The 23,429-nt window shown below is 40.8% G+C and overlaps 1 protein-coding gene across 2 annotated transcripts in view; it reads right to left on the bottom strand.

Moving 5' to 3' along the window:
- Positions 1–21,399, bottom strand: part of mboat2a (membrane bound O-acyltransferase domain containing 2a) — a 41,153-nt gene extending 19,754 nt beyond the window's left edge. The window contains exons 1-3 of one of the 2 annotated variants that reach the window (XM_054613694.1): positions 21,195–21,399; positions 20,695–20,995; positions 167–312 (exon numbers count right to left, since the gene is read on the bottom strand). In XM_054613694.1, the coding sequence (XP_054469669.1) occupies positions 167–312; positions 20,695–20,778 (230 nt within the window). In that variant the 5' untranslated portion in view covers positions 20,779–20,995; positions 21,195–21,399. Of the gene's footprint in view, positions 1–166; positions 313–20,694; positions 20,996–21,194 lie in introns of those variants that run through there. The other variant, XM_054613695.1, reaches the window with a different exon arrangement.
- Positions 21,400–23,429: the final 2,030 nt, after the last annotated feature.

The following is a 23,429-nucleotide window of genomic DNA, read 5'->3' as shown; positions in this document are numbered from 1 at the left end:
GAAAAAGGTCCTCAGGAGTGCTCCCTGCACTCCGAAGGACCTCAGTCTCCTCAGCAGATACAGTCTGCTCTGACCCTTTTTATACAGTGCCAAGGAAGGAAGGAGCAGAGTATAAAATGACAGTGATGAGAAAAAGAACTGTGGGCTAAACAGAGGAGTGACTCACCAGCCAAAGCAGAAGAGAGCTAAGTAGAAACCCAGTAGAGTGGCCACCACATGTCTGATGAAAGGACTGGTCTTACTGGGGTGGAGGTAGATCCGAAACCACACAGCCATTAGCAGGGCGAACAGCTGACATGCCACAAAGTTTACCTGCACGGAGGGGCACAAAAACAATGTAACAGATGAAATCAGGAGGAATCCAAAAACACTGCTGGAGCAGCACTTATGCATAGATCTGGTAGAGAGGATAATAGTAGAACTGTGAGTGCACAGCAAGGTGAATCCTAGATCAGTGGCTTGGAAATTGCTTAATGGTCATCCAAGGTGCGAATAGAAATCAATGAGATTTGCATTGCTAAACAAAATATAAATGATGCCACAAGCATAGAGTAGTTATCCAGACGGACACAGGTTCCAATTGTATGTAAAAGCTTAACAGAAACTTCAGCTTGCGAGGTCATTTCTTTTTGTCACAGTTTTCTTTCCCAAGGTCGTTAACTTTAAGATTGCAAAGAAAAGAAAAAAAGGACTTTTAAATCTCTTGACAGTTACTGTAATCAAATATCTAAAATATTGTGTGTATTAGCCAGTTAGACACATTGTAGATGACTAATCCTAACAAACCAATAATACATCATTGTCAAGGGGATTCAGTTTTAGTGCACGAATACCACTTTAAATAATTGGACTGCCATCTTGAATTTTATGGTTTTTACTCACATGTGAAGGATCTGCATAAACATTGAATGTTTCTATTTATACATCTATTAAATAAGTGTTATATTTCAAGGCTCACAAGTGGCAACCAAAAGCTGATGCCAGTCTGGCAACCACTCTCAAAAGTAAGTGTTTGTATATTAATTTATAAAGCTGGTAAAGCTGGGTGTGAGACCGTGTTTCATCTCCTAATGTCTCCAAATGGCACAGCAAAGAGGCTTTACTGAGGACAATAGTGAGATTGTACTGGATCCATGGAGGGGGGGGTGAGTGGAAACCTCTCTGTTTGATTGCTAACACTTTATCTCCCCTCATTGTGAGCCATATGGAGGAAGATACAAATGGGGGACATATATATGATGTCCTACTTATCTAAAGGGATCGTGTTGCCCTGTAAATGTGATAATCTTTCAGGCTATTTGATTAAACCACCATTATGACTCACTGACATCATTGCTGTAGGTAACACACAGGGTTGTGTTTGTGTGTGTGTGTGTATATGTCTGCATATGTCCTTCCAGCCCATAAACAGTGATGAGTCTGGGATGTTTGATGTTGATGTCTCTATTAAGGATCTATGTGTCCTGTGTGACTTGGCTACTCATCACTCTCATCTTTAAACTACACACACAAACACACAAACACAAGCACAAAGTAAAAGCTTCCAGATTTATTTCTCCATTTGCCAAATCAGCCCTCTCTGCCTCCGACATAGAAACAGAGAAGAAGTAGAAAGGACATTTTTACGTGTGCCATTGCAACCGTTTGGACTCACTGAGGTGCGATTGTGCAGTTTAGACTAGCAGTGGAGTCACGTTAATAATTACAAAGCATAGAACCAGAGTCAATGAGTAAAATTTAACAACTTGATACACACTCTTGTCTCAGCTGAGGAAAAACACATTTCTATCACCAGATGATGAGTGACAACCTTGTTGGGCTCATTATTTGGAACCAGTGTAGCATTAGAGAAAGCATTAATGCTACACAGGTTAAAGAAAATGAGCTGAACAGCGTTTATTGTCCATCAGCCTCACTCCCCGCCGCTACGGAGAAGAACAAGCTACCTAGCCAACTGCCCAGCCGTCCGCCACGCTGTATTGCCCCACTGACGTGTGTTGTCGCCATGACAACTAACAACAATCGCCATCTTCTTTCGTTTTCATCAAATGCCCACGGAATACAGTTCAACGTCCATTCCTCTCCTTTTCTATGGCCATCAATGTCGCTTCACAAATGCAAATACACACACAGACATTAAACACAAGGCCAATAGGAGTAATCGCAATGCAAGCTGTTGACCCAGTGCAATGATATCATACAATTGTGCTCATATATTGGTCAAAGAGTATTAAAGGGCTGATTTGGAACAAAAGAGAAGCAGGAAATGCATAGTGGACACAGGACTAACTGGAAAAGAACATTACGCTAAATACTGTAAAAAATGACACATCTACTAAGAACCCTTCCTGTTTGTTTGATTTCCCGTTCAGCGACGCGTGTCTAAAGGCACAATGGCCGGTCCATATATATTTATATATATATAGGTCATGTTAACAGATCTGTCTGGCCAGTAAGCAGTGAAAGGCTACAGACACCAAGAGCTCCATCCATTATCTATGGATGGTGCATGATTAATGAGAGAGACACAGGGACGGATATAGCCTGAAGGATGTAGGTCCTTTAGTCTGCACGAATGACAGATTAAACAACAAATCATCTGCAGCATTAGCCTGAGTGTATCGTATCAGATGGCATTTGGCAGCGACTGTTGGGGTTTTTATGTACATTAATACACACACGGCTAAAAACACTGAGACCCACACACACACACATACACAAAGCACACAAAGCACGGCAGCTACAAGAAGACAATCAGCAGTAATCACAGGCCGTTGTTTGCTATCAAGGTGTGCCATTTTAACTGAAAATAGTGCTTTCTATGGTATCTAAAAGCAATCTATTTGGCTGTTGTGGATCAAAGGCAAACAACCCAGCCCACCTACATACAGTATGTGCCAGTAAATGTTAGTGATTATACAGACTGGCATCCATTTCCAACGTTCAACCATGAATGATCCAGTAAGCAGGCCTAGTTTTAATCTAAATCGACGTCCTCCTCCTCCTGTGAATATATATATATTCACAGGATATATACATGTGAATATCTAAGTGTGCTGATTCACTTTGGGCAAACTCTACTGTAAGAAATCTTACAAAATTAAGACCCAGGTTCAACTGCAAATCGCCCTCTCCCCCTTTAAAGTGCTAAAATAAAATACGATGCCCTGGTTATGACAACATGTCACATCAAAAAGACCTCCTTCGGCTAACCCTTCTCATGTGAGCCTCTTTTTCAAACAGCATTGGCCCAATCCACAGCTTTGGATGTCATTTCACGCTTTGATTACTTCAAGCTGCTCTCTTAGTGGAGAGGACATTGCTGGTTGGTTGAATGAGAGGCTGACTTGCCAGCCCGTGTGCCGGCACCTAGAATGACTGACTGGCTCATTTGTAACCCAGTAAACAGTCCCACACTCATTAAAGTCATTGATTTATCAATGTGAGCCACAGAGGCAAAAAAAATAGCCGGCAATGTCAACTAGTGAGATGGTTACAGCGTGAATCAAGCTCTGTGCGTGTCTCCACAGCAGAGAAATCAACAAACCAAAGACAAACACATCTTATAAAGTGTGTATAAATGTTATTTCAAGAATCAAAAATAGGGCTTATAAACGTGTAAACTGGATGAACTACAACTTCTGTCCTCACAATTGCCTGAGAGTATGAGTGAAAAATCAGCCACTCCCTACTTTGTTGCATTGTCAGGAAAGAATTTCATGTGGGAGACTGGAAGGGCGTGACAGAGGAACTGTATTGTTCAAGGGCAAAGTGGAGCTGTGGGTGAATAAGATGCTTGAAATCTGAATGTGTGGCAAAAGCTCTGAGTAAGCAATTTATCAGCTGTGAATTTTTTTTGTAAATATGAAGAATAAGACTGCAGCAGTTGACTTTTCTTTACAGTTGCAACATTTCGATGATGAAGCATAAATAATAACTATTGAATAGAGTAAAATCGTCCGTGATGTGAAAACAAAATGAATCTCCCAAGTACTCTTTAAAGTTGTTTTAGTGTTTTAGTGGATAAACCAGTCGGTAATCAACAGGTCCAATTACAAGCTTGTACAAGGAGACAACAATGGGCCTTTTCACAGTCAGACAAAAAGATTTCCACGCATCTCACCACCACCAAAGATGGCTCTTTAAACAGCATGCTTAGCTTATCTTAGCAACAAGTCCAGAGAGGTTTATGTTTGCTAGGTAGCATTTGTTAGTTTTGTCGAATGGGCTTTCTGTTTCTGTGCATATTGACTACAGTTGCTGTTTTCACAAAGTTGTCTTTTTGCTTTTTTTTTACTGCTGTGTGCAGTTTTGAGCAAAACAGAAAACCTGCTTCAAATCAATGTTTTCCACAAACTTCATCAATTTTTTTTATGAAGCCACCTGCTGTCATGTAGTTCCACGCTTTATTTAAAAACACATGATCAATATGCATGTGAAAATACAAGCAGGCACACATTCACAAGCACACTAGCATATCATGAAGAGTGACTGCTTGCTAACCTGCTATTTGAATTAGAATCCACACAAAAACTGTCCCTTTAAAGCTTAATTCACACCTTGCAGTATCTCTCACCGTCCTGTTATATTCCAGAGTCATGTCCGCTCAGAAGAAAGTTGGAGAGAATTGCTTTTAAAGTCGATGACAGCGTATCAGATTATTCAAGGCTACTGAGATCTCAAAGTGTTCACAGCAACGAATGCCAAAGTAACACTTAATCACTGTTTTTAGAAGGATATAAATCCACTAGAACCAAGAAATGCTATAATATAGTAGATTGACATTAGAGATTAATGCCAGCAGCTGGGAAATAACCTGTCAAAGTAAACAACAGTTTCTGTTTCCTGAGCAGGACACATGCGAGTCGACTTGCTACATTCCACTCACACATGTGACTTTACACTGTGGACTAACACCTCAGCATCCTGGCTGTGACGTCGGTCTCACATTAAGGATGCCTTCCCCCTAAATACAAAGAATTATGGGATTTGAACTAAGCGCCTTGCTTTAAAAAAGGTACATGCTACATTTTTTAGCAAAGCTGTGGTAATGTTAGATAATGCACTGCATGACAAAAAACAATAACATCTGGAAGTCTAAATAGACAATATCATTCTTGATATTCGCAGGATTTGTTTAAAGACAAGGCTGAATGTGTTTTCCCTCAAACTGTCACCAGAGTTGGGATATTGGTTTACTGAATAAACATTTTGCAATAGACAAGCTCCTGTGCCAGGGTGCCTTGTTTATTCATTCATAATACATGGATCTCCTCTTCCATTATTGATTCACTATGAAGTAAGCCTCACCCTGGGGTTCAGCACTCTTTTATTGTTTCAGAATGTAAGGCAGAATATCTGTGGTGCTGCAGAACAGTTTGTAAGAGAGCCACAGGAAAAAAGGAAGGACACTATTTGGGATAAATGCACTGCAGCAAACCCACTAAAATATGTCACTTGGAGAAAAAAACCAAAACAACTAAATAGACTGAGAAATGGTGGGAGGACCAAAAACACTAAATAAATTTAAGGTGTGAAAGTGGTTCAAATACTGAAAAAAACTCTGCAATTACTAGCAAACTCAGGCCTGTTGACAAAAGTTCACTCTCAATCTCATCTAATAAACGCCATCAAATTTTGCTTGGCAGAGCATGGAACATTATTCCTTTCTTTTCACCTGTGTTTACAAACCCCACTGAAACAATATTTACTTAAAGAGCTCAAATACACCAAACCAAATAGGTTTGGTTAGGACACACCCTTTAGCTCCAACGAAAGCTCTTCCCTCCCTCCCTCCCTCTTCAGCATCGCCGCTTTACCTCAACACCAGACCATAGTGTATTAGCGGATCAATCAGATATCATTACAGCGAGTATGGATCGGCGGGACACAGGAAGGGAGACAGACAACATGCAGATGTTTTGATTGGTGGCGGGCGCCAGCGAGCGATTAGCGCTTAAGGGCAATAAGCTGTCAGGCGGTTCCTCGTGGCAGCTGTGGCACGAGGCTCAGCTCCACTTTAAGAAGCGTCATTATAGACTGACACACACACACACACACACACACACACACACACACACACACACACACACACACACACACACACACACAGACTGGCAGAGGGAAAGAGGCTGAAGGAGGGGAGAGGAAGTCATTGTGGATGTGGTGGAAGACAGAGATAAGCGAGCTTCCTGAAGCTCATTGTGGACTGAAATACAGCGAGCATGTCTCTGTGTGTGTGTGTGTGTGTGTGTGTGTGTGTGTGTGTGTGTGTGTGTGTGTGTGTGTGTGTGTGTGTGTGTGTGTGTGTGTGTGTGTGTGTGTGTTGGAGAGAGTAACATGAAGGCCCTCAGAGCAGAGCACTGCTCATATTCATGTCACTCTCACACCACTTTCAAACCTTTCATTCATCATTTTAATGTCCACCTCCCGTGGTTTCCTTTATACCAGTTTGTCCTGGAATTAGCACCCAAAGCAGTGGTTTTACTGTAAAGTTTAAAAGGGCACACTGGAGAGCAGCTGCCTCCAGGCTGTGAAGAAAGGAAGGAGTCATGGCGCAGGAGGGAACAGAGGATGAGTCATGTTTCCTCCGGGCATTGCTTCCTCTTTTCTTTTCTATACAAACAAGACCAAGAATCTACGGCGAGGCTTTATCAGATTGTTCGCGGGCACAGCTGTGCTTTGAGCTAAATGCTAACATCAGCACGATTAACTCACAATGGCAATGCTAACACGCTGATGTTTAGCGTGTTTAATGTTTACCATGTACACATTCTAATCGAGTATAGCGTGTCAGCATTTTCTAATTAGGGCTACACACAAGGTACAGCTGAGGCAGAAGGGGATGGCATTAGTTTAGCAGTTATTTGTTTAGGACCCAAAGTTTTGCATAAATTAAATTGTGACCTGACCATGTCACTTAAGGACACTTAAGGAAATAACATATCCTACAAATCCTACAAATGAGACTCAAAATATATGAAGCATATTTGACTCCAAAAGTTGTTAGGTTATTTGATTTAAAAAAACTAAATTGTTAACCTGATTGTGGCACTAGAGGACAAGTCAGTGGAGCATCAAAATCAGTAGGACACATCGCCTGGTAACTATGAATGTCAGTACATTTTCATTTCAAGTGAATGTCAAGCTATTTCAATAATAGGATAATAGTGAAACCTGATGATGGCACTAGATGAAAGGTATGGAGAAATTCCATGGCAATCCATCCAATAGTTGTAGAGAGATTTTAGTCTGGGTGCATTATGGTAGGAAGATTTACAGACCAAAAGATAGATAGAACCCTGCTGCAAGCGTGACCAAAAAATTGACAAACCTCAGGGAGCGTGAGTACTAACAGTATTAAAGATGTGCAGCGTTCTTGTGAAAATCTATGTAAGGCCTATAAAGAAAAAAATTGTTGATCTACTTGTCTAAAAAGGGTCAAACACATCTTAGGATCCCCATCCACATGACTAACTTGCCTACTGACCCTTTCTAACCTTTACTAGTCTGTGTGAGTCTGTGTATGATCAGAGGCCGGGAGAAAATGCAGTAATGTTCCCATGGGCACTGAGACAGATAAACATCTCCATAAAACTGGCTTGTTGAGTCTGACCGGCTCTCTGTAGGTGCAGGACACCTTTCCCATGGGAGAGCTTCTTGCTTAGGTAATGAATCCCACTCACTTCAAATGGTGTATACACACACATTACTGGGGTATCATCAGTTTTCATATATATACTGTTTATAGGCTACAAAAATTAGCTGGAGGAAGATTGTGTTGATAAAAACATGTTTCATTGTGCAGAGGCAACTGCTGCTCATATTGCCACATCAAGTTTTTATTCAAATGTTTTGGGATACTGTTCTGATCTATGGTGTTGTTTGTATTCAAGGTGTTACTTTATGATTGTAGTTTACATTTAATGTATTTCAGCTGTCTTGTAAACCCTGAAGCATGCGGTATGTCAAATGAATTTCCAGCTTTAAAGCAGTAGATATATATCTATATATATATATATATATATATATATAGATATATATATATATCTATATATCTCTATATATATATATATATATATATATATATATAATGGTGTTCATGGTCCATGTTTAGCACCCAGAGATAGTTCCTTTTGCAAAGAGCAGCATGTGGCTCTCTATCCAAGCCTTACTCACAGGTGACGGGTGGGTGCCTGTCGGTGAGTGCGTGCGTGAGTGCGTGCGTGCCTGTCTACATCCGTTTGTATGTGTGTCTGCACAAAGTGGAAGATAAATTTAGACACTCATTAGCATAAAACCCTTTTTTCCATGTCATTAAGTCACTACCCCTCCTTCCCCCCCCACACACACAGCCCATGTGACGCCACAGTCGTGTTCGGCACAGTCTTATTTCATCTCCATCAGCTGTAGTCCACAATGACTCATGCACATTCACAGTGCAGCTGCCAGTGTGGAGTGAGGGACTTAAAGCTTTGAAGTTAAACTCGACTTGTGTCACAGAATAAGCTGTGGATCGTATATGTTATACTTCACATACTGCCCTGATCCTCCTTTAGAGTGTACTGTAGTCTATACAGAAACCTGTATAAAACCATGGTGTCAGCAGTTTTCATGCGAGTTGAGCTTTGGAGAGAGCACTGATGTCTAATTCTAGCAGAGGATTAAAAACAGCTGATGATATGAGTGTTTGCAAATGTTAGAAAGTGTGCGGATGGAGCAGAGAGCGAGAAAGAGACTTAGGCTGCAGAATATTAGACAAGAACACACTAGTGCGTGCGCTGTTTATGAAGCAACACATTTAGCCTTCGATCAAAAACGTGATAGAAAGATGTAGCAAGAAAAGTCAACTGGTTCATAATGGTGTTCCATCCTCAAGCCCATCCTTGGCTGGAGGGAAATGGGAGCAGCCGAGTGTCTGCCAGCGTTCTCCCACATGCAAATACACACTCACTCACAAACAAACACATGCCCCTTTACACACACACACACACACACACACACACACACACACACACACACACACACACACACACACACACACACACACACACACACACACACACACACACACACACACACACACACACACACACACACACACACACACACACGAAATGTCATGACCACTTTACTCTCGGCCAATAAATGTGGCACAATTGGTCATGGCTCCAAGAAACGAACTGTGTGTGTGTGTGTGTGTGTGTGTGTGTGTGTGTGTGCGTGTGTGTGTGTGTGCGTGCGTGTGTGTGTGTGTGTGTGTATGTATGTTCAGTGCAACTAGATCATGCTGACAGTATGGTAGAACATTATTCCCGTTCTTAGCACCAATACAACAACTTTGTGTTGTCCCACATGCGGTGCCCCCTTTTCCCACGCACGCACAAACACACGCACAATAATCAAAGAAAGGACATTTTGACAGAGTTTTTCACCTCAAGTCAAGTCACAAATGAATGAAACTGTGGATGCATGAAGATTGTGGAAGCCCATGTTTAAGAAAATCAAATGACAGGTTGGTTGTATTGTTTCATGTTTACACAAAGGCAACCATAGTTACAATAACTACAATCACAAAGGTTTAATATGGTTGTGTGGACGTTATAAATCATTGGAGAAGTGCCACACTGATACGAGTAGCACAAAGGAAGCATGCACTGATGCACCAACACAGAGTGTTAAAGCCTGCACTGTGGTGCTCTCCTCTCTGATCCACAGATCCCAGTCAGGCTCTACGGTCAGGCCGGCTATTAATAGCCAAACAATCAGCCGTTCCCGACAAGGTGGCCAGCAGCACTGGGCCAGAACCACACTCACAATATGTGTGGGATTTTTGAAACACATGAACCGGACTCAAGCGAAGATTACAGGGCTGCTTTTGGTCAGAAACACCGTAGCGGTCATAATGGTGCCCAATGTAAAAGTGTAGCGATGAAATTATGTTATCAGAACAGGATGCATTAAAACAGAGATGAGTGACCTTGGCTTGATGCACTCTGGCAATCAGAATGTACGAACAGTATGTTACCATGTCAGTGCAAAGACAAACGCAGAGCAAAAGAAGTACAGAAGGGAGGAAAGAAAATCTTGAACACATAATTAGCCAATATTCTCCATAGATAAGGTCCTCTGTCGGTTCTGTAGCTTCAGGGGTTCCCACCATTGTGAATCCGTGAGTGTCTTTCTTTTATTTTCTAGTACTGTCTCTATAAAATTTTGTTTTACGCCGCTTACGGCTTTGCGATATGTGCACCTCCTGGCAAACACCTATCAGCTAGTAGAGATATAATGGCATCATTACAGAGAGACAGACAAACCGGGAGTGGGGAACGGAAATATTTTAAAGAAATTGTCTGAAGCAGATCTAAAAGAAAGATTAAGCAATGATATAGTTTGCAGCAGATAAACAAAACAAATGATTAAATTACTGCTGAATGATTACGTCATCTATTAGATGTATTCGTGCTGAACATCTCTTCCACAGTGCTGAATAATGTGAATGCATAAAAATATAAACAAGGAGCATTGTTTGATAGCCTCTTTTGATATGCACATAACGCTTAGCAAACAACTGCCAGTAGTACTGCCATTTGACTTGCAAGGAGAGAGGTACAGAGATACTTTTGGAGCCATCCCAGACTTGCCAGCAGATACTGACGCTGTTTTCTTGGGTGTCAGAGTGACATCAGTGAAAAAGGATGACTACATAATCCAGCAGGCTATGCAAGTGTAAGAGAGTCACTAGATACCCAGGGCGGCCAGGTAGCAAATATCTACTCTTGCAGGTCTCGTCTATCCTGGATGGTGCCCAGCTAGCTCGGTATACTGTATATTCTCACCATGTAATCAATACACACACAAGTAGAGCATGAACATGGGGTCAAAACAGGATGAAGACATCCCCAATTGCCCATGTCTTTTCCCCTGCAATTACTTTTCTGCAGTTGTTATTCAAAAACATTTAACAATAAAGTCAAGCAGATTTGTAGTAGAGTAGATCTGACCATGCTGCATCAAGGTGGTGATTGTAAATGTAGGTGGAGAATGAGTTAATGATTGAGTCAAGTTTTTTTTAGTTCTTCTGCCCCTTCTGCAAATAGCAACATGTCTTTATTGTGGAGGTTCATTGTCATCAAGGATTTCTTCATGTAAGCTTGTTGAACATTGGTTCTGGATGGTTAGTCTAGGAAGAAGCTAATGCTTTTTAGGTGAAAGACTTAAACTTATCCGTTTATATGACTGTATCTGAACATGATGCCACATCAATATTTGAGCAGAAACACAACAATAAACCAAATAATTAAGTCCGAATTGACAGATCATTTGTAGCATTCATTAAAAAAATACAGTAACATGGTGGACTTTAATAATGTGATGGTAGGTGGTGGATGTGTTGTGAGAGGCCAATGCAGCTAAAAAGCAGTCAGTGAGTCACTGTGTTGTCTCAAATTCTTGACCAAGGGCTAAATTGCTGGGCTACCAGATGCTCGGCTCACCAGGCCAGCCAGGACTGAAAAAGCCTCGAGCAAAACTTTACCCACCACCCTCCTGTTGTTTGAAAATGGGGCCATAGCTGAAGCTCCGTCGACATAAGACAGAGGTTCAATAAAGAGGGTTTGAAACTGTTCAAAAATGAAGTAGTACCACTTGTTGTGATAACAAAATTGTCATCATCTGAGCCTTAAACCAAAGGGGATCCTCTCTTCTAATATCCATACTTTGCTCGCTGTTTGTAGCTGATATTCTGCATATTTTGAAAATGAAGAACTTAAGGTGTACACTTTCTAAATTGGTGATGAAAAAGAAGAAGCCTAACTACCTACTTTCAACTTCTTACATACAAATGGAAATCAATATTTTGTCCATTCTCTAATGGGATTCTTTTTTCTTTTGTCGTTCTGTGGCCTAAACCCAAAAGCAAGAACTGCAACTAAAAATATAAAGCTTCATTAATGAATATTGAGCTCCCTTGGGAACTATTATAGTTCATTCATTTACTTCCACAAGAGCTTGACGGATTTGGCAGAGCAGCCTTTTTTGTCCAGTAATGCAGCACATTAGTGGCTCTCAAATGTTTGTGTTTTGAAAAACTTAAAAGCCATGAGACACAAGAAGATACTCAGACAAATACTACAATACATGAAGCCCCAACCTTCAACAATACAAGCATACCATATCCCACAGGAAGCACTAATTCTGCCCTATCCCAACTAAATGTCAGTTTTACAAGAGTGTTACGAAAGTAGTAAAGTTATGATCAGTGACTTCTGACTTTGTAACAATAGTTTGTATGTAGAGGGGGGATGGCATTGATTCAAGAGTAGAAACTCAGAATATTCCCAGCATTGGCAACCACTACCTAGATGAAAAAAAGAAAGCCGTCTGTTGCTATGATACAGCACAGAATATGCAAAAGTCCTCAATGTTGTGCTAAGAGCGAGGAGACAACGTTTAAAAGGCAAATCTCCACAAATTACTTTCTGCATTCTGGCAAGAATCTGAAGTCAAGACCTCAGTTGTAAGTTTTGATCAGCCATAGCAAAAATCTGTACTCAAAACTTCACAATAATGCTCAAGTATCAGAACTGAATAAAACACAAAACAACCTTCAGTAAGACTGAAACCACCTTGGTGACTTGTTACCGCATTGCTGTCACTTTCTATATTAAAAATAGCAGCAGATATAACTCAGAAACACTGAAGTAGCAGGCGTACACCCAAGGGTCATAGAAACTGCTGAAACCTCATTGAGTGGACACAATCAGCAAGGCATTTTTAGAATATCATGTTCAATAAACACATCTGACACAGACACTCACAGAATTCGCTCAATACAGAACAGCTGGGGTTGACTTCATGACAGCAGAGTGACTGCCAAACAAGTATATATGTCCTCCTAATTTGTCCATCTCACACTGGACTTTAATCAGTTGTTTTTAAATTGATATCTGATCATGCCTTTACTCAGAACGCTACACCACTTTTCTCTTGTCTTTGATTTGATTTGATTTACACTGTGTTTGAAAAGTGCTCTGCGAGTCAACTTTCCATGCCTCTCATTTTTGATGATCTAAATGTTAGTGATTTTTATTTGAATTGAGTGGTACACCCCTTTGTGCATGGATTGTATAGTATTTATATGTTTGTTGCACAGGTGACCAGGTTCAAAGGACTCAATGGCAGAAGGCCCTGAGGAGTAATCACCGTGGATCAACTCCGCATTTAGTGGCAGAACTTTTCAGATGACAGCGCAACTTGTAGTTAGGGAAGATCAATACTCAGATTGACTATTTATTGGAGCATAGAGCCACTGAACAGTAAGGTGGCAGAGGCTTGGGGAATGTGTCTGAGTCAGTCTGTTCCTGTGAAGGTGAACCAGCCTAACGCCTTACTGATTTACCTCAGTGGAATTACAAGTGACAGTGCAAAGTCACACTGATAAATATTCATGTCCTCTCATTTATATTGGATGCATCTCCTTCATCCCATTGGACTCCTGGCCAAGCACAGTGAATAAACCAGAGAAGGAGCAGCTGTTTCACATAAGAGTTTTGTAGAGAAATTATAGACCTCAGTCTCATGATGACATAGACACTGGAGGCCTGGCCTGAAATTGAACATAAGAGCTTACACATTTCTGTAAAGTGCCTAACAACTATCAAAGTAAGAAACACATACAAATGAATTGGGACGGCCCTATCATACCCAGAGGCAAATCTTCCAGGCTGGGCTTGCCTGTTAGCATTTATCTTCAATCTACAACATCATATACGTCTCGTTGCTTGGCCTGTAATTTGAAGCTGTTAAAATTATTCCCTGAAAATAAGTTATCTCTGCCGACTATGCGCTGTGCCATGCAGACATTAAACTGGTACTCTAAGCCGAGGGGGCAGGCTTTTTTAGCACGGAAACAAAATCCACCCTCATAACTCCACGCCATTAGCAACGGAACTAATGAGTTAGTAAGCCGAGTCATGTGTCCACTTTTGAGGCAACGCAGAGCACTTCAGAGTGAAGAGGGTTGACAGATGCACAGATTTCCCTACCTATCTATATCTACTGTATGACAACCCGGCGAACTCAACCATGTGGTTTTTTTCGATCCAAAAAAAAAGAACCCACACCCAAGGCAGTCACAATCATGCTTTAACTCTAACAATACAGGATAAGAATGGTAAATAAATTGAGCCGAGGGGAAATAAAAAATAAATAAAAAAATCTAAGTATGTTGTGAGGCTCACTCCTTATGTTTGAATAAAAATGGTAATAAAAAAACATTGTGGAACCCTACATCATTGCGGGTGAAACATCTGAAGAGGCAAGTCCAAGGCTGTAATAAAGGCAGGACAGTTTTTAGACAGCAGAGAATGCCACAAAAAAAGGGCACCATAGTGGTGAATTATATGGCAATGGATAAAACCAAGGAGAATATGTGATTGGTGATATTGGGCTATACAAATGAAATTATTGAATTAAAACATGTGTATTGGACTTCTTACTGCATCAGCGACTCTCCCTCCATGATCAATGCTTCTTTTTCTCTGGATTAAATGTCACACAGTCAAGCCTCACTAAACACATGATCATAAAGTCAAAGCCACCTTTATGAAGATCTGCCTGCTTGTGACTACTACTGTGCCGCCTGTTGTCAAACACCCAGTAATGTTAACAACATAGGCCATTCTTTCCATATTCCCCAGGAGGAATCACACATGCTTGTGTTGATTTCGTACTGTAATAATGGCAGCAGCCAGCAGCGCTCCATTAGGGAGAGCTGAGGGGAAAGAAATCAATTGGAGGCATAAGACTCCCCAGAGAGAGACAATTAAAGACAAAGGGGAGGTAGTGAAACTCTGACAAGACCCAAGGGCTTAAAAGTAAGACCAGCTGAGCGGTCCCAAGCCAGGGGCTTTGGGGACTCAGCTAGCAGCAGGGGACCTCAGAGGGGAGCCAAGTTGGCACTCTTCAGGCAAAGCTCCCCAAAACCTTACCACCTCCTAGAAAAATCCACTCCTTGAAAATAAAATGTTAACATTAGCACTACATATTCAGATTTTTTGAGAGCGAAACTCATTTTAACCTAGACATTTGGTGTGTTCCAGTGTGAGACGTGTCGCTGATAGCAGGGAATGAAGGGAAAGCTGGGAGTCAAACCCTCAGCACAGTGTGGGCTCAGAAGCCTACAGTACAATGGCCTGGCTGAAGATGCGGCAGCAACAACAAAAGGGGGCTTGTTATCGTGATAAAAAGACGTGGCCGTTGACTGTACCAAACTGCAATCCAATATGTCACATAAACAGAAGACCAATTGTACAGCAAGCAGGACACACGGCAGCACCGCCTGTACACTGGGCGCTGGTACTCATAACTGCATCCTTAGACATCGTTGGTACACTGCCATTATGTATGAGCTACAAAACCAGCATGCTTGTTTACCGCCTACTCCTAAATTGACAAATTTAGGATTAAAAAACAAAAACTTGAATTAGTTTATATTTTCTTTTGTTTTGTCATGTAATAATGAAACACAAGAGAGAGAAATCTGGCAGCTACAGGACATAGTTTTTCAGTTTCAAGAGGTTGAAATGTCTTTGTCAAATATAGCCAGTACAGTACCACCTCACTCTTGTCAACAATTTTTCAGCTGACGAGATGTTTTAAGGTCATTGATGACACTAAAAACATTACATCATCCAAAAGTCTCTACAGATCCAAATCCAGTAAATATTTAACATTTATGATTATGTCAAAGAAATAACCCTGGCAACAAAGAAACCTTACATTTCAGTGTTAAAACCCATCATTGACATCAGCTTATCAGGTCAAACCACCTTAATCTAGAGCATTCAATACATCCAACAAAAGATACAGTATACCATCTCAACCGACAATAAAGAAGGGCGTGTATCAGTCACACAAAGACAATGAAGAGCAGCTCACAGACAGCAAGTTGTTAAGCCTCATTGTATACGTGTGAAAAAAGCCAGTGGTGAGATTCGACAGGAGCCCAGCTGCTGCTTATTGAAACAGCTGCAGCTGGGGCAGGACTTCACATCTGATGCTACAAATGAGTTACAAAAGTCCTCTCTCAGAGGAAACAAACCTTTCAAGATCAATAAACAATGAATAGCTAAATGTTGATGTTTTACTTGAAGAGAAAAAAAAGATAAGATAAGATAAGATAAGATAAGATAAGATCATCCTTTATTAGTCCCACAGTGGGGAAATTTACTGGATTACAGCAGCAAAGGGTATATATAAAAAAACCTTACTAACCTAGTCTTCTAGCCTTATTTTGATGTATTAAATGAAGTATACAGGTTTCTTACATTTCAGATGGATGGCTTGAGTCATGTAGTAGGGCTGTTTCTGATTTTGTGTCATAAATAGCACAATGTTTGGAACCAGCCAACACTTGATGACTGCAAGGCATGAAGCTATAAAAGTCAACTGGTGTCCAAATTTCAGTCTGAAATCCGATATTATGCTGTATGACGCCTTGGCCTGTTGGATGCATTATTCTGGGGGGGAACAAAACTGGACCTGAAATCAAACCTTGCACGCAACGCAAATGATGTCAGCATGAAAAGAAAAGCCTACCGGTGTCAACAGTGAGAGCAAACTTTCCACCCAAGAAATAGGACCTGATTCAGTCACAAGCTGCCCCGGAAAACTGCTAATCTGAAAGACAGCTCTGCTTAATTGTGTGTTAAAGTATTACTATTATTATAGCATAGTATTATTACAATGAATGAGTAATAATACTATGCTAAGTCCTGCAGGGATTGAGATCAGAACAAACTGCCATGCATATATAGTTAGAAAACAGCAGTACACATCTATGTGTGCCATGTGGTGATTATTTTTCAAGGCCACTGGAGATTTCATAGTGAGTGTGGGTGTTTAATGTAGCGATGGGGGGGAGAGCCAGATATGATGCAGTAAAATGTCAAGGACATTCTTGATGAACACTGTCAGGTGAACGTATTCAAGACTAAGAGCAGCACTTCATACTGTGCATGGCCTTCACGCCACAAGGTCTATGACAAGCAGATGAAAAGAGCTCAATACAACCAAATGTGGGCCAGACACAGCTGGGGATCAGGATGTGTAATTTGAGCCTAAACATCACATTTCTCATGCCAGAACCCCTGGACCTGAGAGGTCAACATAGTGTTTGTGTAGGTGCACAAAACTGTAAGGCAGGACTTAGTCAAAGTAGTGCCAGCGTGATACTGAGAGGGGACAGGCTGTGTGTGATAGAGAGAGAAAGGAAAGGAGAGAGAAGAAGAGAGAAGGAGAACTAAGAGTGTCAGTTCAAATTTCACAGCTCCCATTATAGCTCTGACACAGGCCAGTGCACAAGCATGTGTCTCCCATGGGATACATACAGCCCAACATACAGTGAGGAGCCACACACACTATAGCAGCTCTATAAAGATCAGTGTCGGTGGGGCCACACAGATCATACTGTATCTGAGTGGCTGTATTGATTTCAGTGGTTTTGACAGCAGCCCTGGCACAGTTTGCCCCCCAGTTGGCAGGAAGCTAACAAAGCACATTGTCACAAGGGCGACACCTGTCCAACAAAGCGGTGTCTATGTCTCTTTTGTACTATTATAGTTTCTCTTACTCAGCCAGTAGCATTCAAATAGAGAGAAACAACTAAGCACAAACAGGAGAGTATCTCTGACAGTCAATTCAAATATTTCAATAAACAAAAGACAGTATGTGACTCCTCCTCAGAGTTACAATGATAACATGTAAAGGGTGTGATGAGTGTCTAGACATAAAAAATGCTTTAGAGCGTTTATAAACTATTGTTGATAATTGTGGTACCATGCTTAAGCAAATTATCAGAATTAGCAATGTTGCTAATACCTATTCGGTAGCAACCTTAGTAATGTAACACTATGGGTTAGCCTCATGCTAACGATGTAATCGTGTGGAGTTAGAAAGCGATATGCTCTGTAGATGCAGCAGCCTAACCAAAACACAGGTTTCATCGCACATACGTGTTGGCTGTATGTCCTTTTATTAAGGTTATCTTCAACCCAGTTACAAACGTTACATTATGATAATAATTCTAATAAGTATACTAGTATTTCAAACACTGTACAGGTTGTTTCATTTTTTTAGAGGCACAGGGATGGATGTACTTGATCTCCTTGCCAAGTTTAGAGAATGTGTTTATGAGAGAAAGCAGAGCATGTCACTTTGAAAAGTTAGTCATCACAGAGCAACATTCCTAACACGGGCTGGACGCTTCATGTGAGACATAAAACATTCCGGTCTGCACATGCAGGTAGGGGGAGATGAAAGATGGTCTGAGGGGTTTGTTGTTTGATCAACAACAAGAGCCAAGAGGTCAGGCACTGTGTACATTGTGGTCTGATAAACAGGCTCATAGGTTCACATGAGCACACATTTCATTAGCACATTTTTGATTACATTTCAAATGTACCAGTAGAAAAGTGGTGGAAAGACTTGTGAACCACCAACACTTTTTGATTTGATTTCACATGCAAACGTTTACTATCACAGTTGAGAATAGAAACAACCTTCTAAACACACATTCCTAATCTCAAATGTGCACAACAAGGCTTTGCTGAGGTCCAGTGGGAGGAGAGGAGTGAGTCATGAGCCTTACATGTAAGAAAGCTTGGCAGGAGAAAGAAATAGGCTCTTCTGTATGTGACCTCATGCTGATAAGGAAAAGAGTAAAGAGACAAGCAAGTGATTCTGCCACTGATGACACAGGGCAAAGATGCACAGTAAAATGATGCCAGCATAAAAAAAATAAGTCCATTTGTGAGATTAAAAAAAACTATTGCGGCTCTTTACGAGAAACTGTTACTCATACTGATTTGGGCAATTAAAGGGACATGACAGCTGATTCACTGGTGTTCATACTAAGCTGGAAAGTACAAGAGACACTACATGTCCTTACAACAAAAACAATACATGCAAGTATGTGGCTGACACATTGTAGGTACCAGGACAAGCAATGGAGGGGAATTTAAGATTCCACCATCTTAACACAAGTAAAATCCCAATGTAATTGGACGATACCACTATTGTTAACCCGGGACATTTCTGAATTTTCTCCAACAAACCACAGTGCCACCTCATGTTTGCGTTTTTCCATAGAAACCTCTCCAAACACACCCTGATTCGTGCTGACATGATTAGACGCTTCCACACTCAACCACAGGCTCTGGTGAACTATGAAGTAATTGGTATGGAAATGTCCTTTGCATACATGCACGTGATGTGGTGTAGGTGTCGTCTCTGTGAAAGTTTAAATGCAAAAAAAAAATGTCACACATATTTTGCAATCACTAGCTAGTATAATCCCATAACTCCAGACTAATCTAAGCCTACAGAGGTTACTCCACCCATTACAGCGCTGCTTAACAATGCTAAAGCTGAAAGAGAAGGTGTGGTGACCACTGACATGACAAATGAGCAATGATCTTGACCATTTTACATAATCTAGTTAGATTTTGTTGTCTGTTTATTAGCAATGAGGTTCTTTAGCAATGAGGAAAATGTGTCATTGCGGCCTAACGTTACTTTAACACTATCCCCCTAACTTCAAGTGAATGTTGGGGGGAACAATCTAACTAGTTTGTTGCACTTATTGTATTCGTATTAGTTTGTTTCTGCACTGTACTTTTGCTCTTAGATGCTTGTTTAAGAAAGGAGATGCACTTATGACTTCTGGTGACTAGTAGTTCTCTATGTTGAATAATGATGATAAAAGCATCTGCTAAATGACTGTAATGTAAATGTTAAGGTGTGGTGACCCCTATCATGACAAACGAGCAATGATCTTTTTCATTTTACATAACCTAGATTGTGTTGTCTGTTTCTTAGCAATGAGGGAAATGTGTCATTGCGGCCTAACGTCACTTCAACACTATCCCAGGGCTAACTTCAACTGAATGTTAGGGGGGGAAATCTAACTAGTTAGTTGCACTTATTGTATTCGTATTAGTTTGTTTCTGTACTTTTGCTCTGGTTTATGCTTTTAGATGCTTGTTTAAGAAAGGAGATGCACTTATGACTTCTGGTGACTAGTAGTTCTCTATGTTGAATACACTTATTGTAAGTCGCTTTGGATAAAAGCGTCTGCTAAATGACTGTAATGTAAATGTTAAGGTGTGGTGAGCAATGATCTTTTTCATTTTACATAACCTAGATTGTGTTGTCTGTTTCTTAGCAATGAGGGAAAATGTGTCATTGCGGCCTAACGTTACTTCAACACTATCCCAGGGCTAACTTCAACTGAATGTTAGAGGGGGAAAAAATAAAATCTAACTATTTAATCCAGATTATAGTGGTGATCTGATGCAAAGCAGATCAAAAGGCTCTCGGGGGGTTTTCGGACCCCTGGATTAGACTCTGGGCATCGATGTGGGAGAGACAAAAGGCATTAGCTGTAGTGAAACACTACCAGGGATGGTGTGCACTCGTTTGCAGTAAACCCGCAATGCATGAAGGCTAGGCGGTGATGCGCAGCGCTGCACACACACACACACACACACACACACACACACACACACACACACACACACACACACACACACACACACACACACACACACACACACACACACACACACACACACACACACACACACACACACACACACACACAGAGGAGGGTTCGTGTGTTCATGTGTCACATACCTGGTCAACAGGGAGATTGATGATGTCGCTGATTGGCTGCAACAGAGTGGACCCAGTGCATGATGCAGTCGTTTGGGTAGCCATGCTTGGTCGGTGTTGGTGTCCGTAAATCCTCTTTCTCTTCCTCTTCCTCTCTCTCCTTCCTTCCTCCGGGTCGCGTCGCTCCCCTCGGCGGTGATAGACAGTCTGATGATGCCGCTGCTGCTGTTGATGCGACGGGCTGGACGGTTGTCATCCACAGCTCACATCCATCAAAGACTACACAACCGCGACGAGATGATCCCCCGCTTGACCACTTTCTCTACGTCAGTTCGGGACACAGGAAGTCGTATTTTTTTTTTTTTTTAAGCTAGGAGGTGGAGTTTCTCACACAAAGCTTTTTTTTTTTCTATTCGTATTTAAGTAAGCACGAGTGGGGACATTTAAGGTGTTAGCAGTCTAAACTTCTGATAAAAAAACATCCTCAATGTATCGTTTTTAAGCGTGTCTAAAGAACTTACCGGGCGTTTCCGTTGTTACCTTACGTGGTATTTTTTTGTGTAAGCTTTTTTACATGAAAATAAATTGTCCATTCCTATTAGCTGACTTCTTGTGTGTCCACTCATCCATGTTTAACATGTGTGTAACGTTACGCTTGTTCGCGAATGAGACAATGGTTGACGTCGTAGCAGAGTGGGACGTGAACTATCTTGGTAGCAGGGGCTCTTTGACGACAATGAAGTGGAGAGCTCGGAGGCCCCGCCCACAACCATATATGTTGACCAATCAGAGGAGGGAAGGGAGGTCCATCAGCCAATCCCTCTTTGTAAATGGAAGTGGGTCTTGATTTACAGTCCTCGGGGCAAATTGAATCTGAACTGAACTGCGGCCCCACCCCTCTCACATTTATAGCATTCCACACATGAAGGAGAAATGTGTGATGTAAGGGGGGCCATTTGCCAGGATTCATTTGAGGAAACGACTACAATGAGACCAGTGATGGCTGTTTAAAGTGAACAGCGAGGCCTGTCTCTGGGCTGGTATTCCAGATGAATGAAATAAAGAGATCAGTAACTCTTTGTAAATGGGGACCACGCACTCCAGCATTTTGACATTGTGCATGCATTTAAAAATCTAGACACGGACACAACGCCTATAATGCTGCACAATTAGATGTTTTTTGTGAATAGGCCATAGGACACCAATGCAGTTTGTTTATTGTGTCAAAGATGCACTACATATTGTTGAAAATACTGTCTTTGTAAGGCAAAAGAAGAAACATAAACTCAGCCAGAATATTACCTTGACCTGCATATTATTGATTGCACTGCATCATGAATTTGTTTTAATCCCTTTGAGGCAAATTTGGGATTTTTGATATTGGGCTATATCAATAACATACATTTCAATTGGCAATGGAAATATAGTGCAGGGCAAGGTATGAAAATGAAGTTGCTGCAAAGACAGGTCAAAGTGAGCACTACATTTTGTGTTTGAGAATCCATCTATTGGGATCAATCAGATAGTTGTTTGTTGTCTGAATTGTTACAAGTTTAACTTGATGCAGTCTTTTATTCATCACTAACTATCAGCACCATCTGGTGGTTTACAGAATGTTCCCCTCAGAACCCTACTTAGATACAGTTTAGTAAATATGTATATGGTTGGTATTTCCTCAATAAATTCTGTGAAACAAATATTTCCATAAATTAAGGATTAAAGGTTAAGGACATGCACAGAATATTTGTTTGGCATATTTATGAATCATTAAACTATATATTTTGTAAGTTTAAACTTTTGCTATGATTTATTTTTTAATCATAAAGTCTACACTATTCCTCTGAAGTTGTGATCATTCTTTGCAATCTAAGATTTTACACTTAAATAACCTGGTTATGGCTTTTTTTAAAGAAAATTTGCAGCAAGGCACAGCAGCCAATAGAGGGCAACACTCACACACTGATGACAATCCATCTGACCGCAATCCTTCAGTTGTGTTAATTCAAGAGGCTCGTTTTGTAAAGTAAGGTATGTACAATACAAGAAGAGAGGTTACAATATCCCCGGCTTATGCTCGAGAATCAATATTTGTTTATTTCACAGCCAAGTTTGTGTGTCACTCAGGATTGTTTCTCATCAGCAGTATGTGCTTTTGCAGCATTACCTTTTTATATTTCTCAAATGATTTTTTGTGCTTGCAGTCCCAGTTGTAATAGAGCTTGCAATTGTGCATCACACTAACACTTTACAGGCACTTCTTGTCTTAAACAAGTTTCTGTCAAAACCTTCTACATTTAACTGTAAAGCAATGCAAAGCAATTTGACTGTGTGGAAGAATTACTCTGTGCATTTTGAGTGTGTAGGCTATATATATGTGGCTGCCTGTGAGGAAAAAATATAAAATTGTTTAACCAAGCATTTTTTTTCTTCAAGACTGCACATCATATTGACTGCAAAAGGATTCCATGAAATAAACATTTTTATTGGCCAAAGTAACTTAAATTATTGAGCAGAGAAAGAAACATGCAGTAAGTGTAATCACTGATTATCTCTTCACAATAATGAATTGCAGATATACATAACTTTTCATTTGAAAGCATATGTTGCTGGATGGTGGATATAGTAGGTTATTTATTTATGCCAAGAGGTCCCTTCTCTCTTCCTCAATGGACTAGATCACTACACGCTCTCTGAAACGCTCACCATGCACCTCATGTACTACAGCTCTTATATAATCACCATTAATCATTCATAAC

Source organism: Anoplopoma fimbria, chromosome 15 (assembly GCF_027596085.1).
Source record: "Anoplopoma fimbria isolate UVic2021 breed Golden Eagle Sablefish chromosome 15, Afim_UVic_2022, whole genome shotgun sequence".
Taxonomy (NCBI): domain Eukaryota; kingdom Metazoa; phylum Chordata; class Actinopteri; order Perciformes; family Anoplopomatidae; genus Anoplopoma; species Anoplopoma fimbria.
This window is presented reverse-complemented; position numbering and strand designations above follow the sequence as displayed.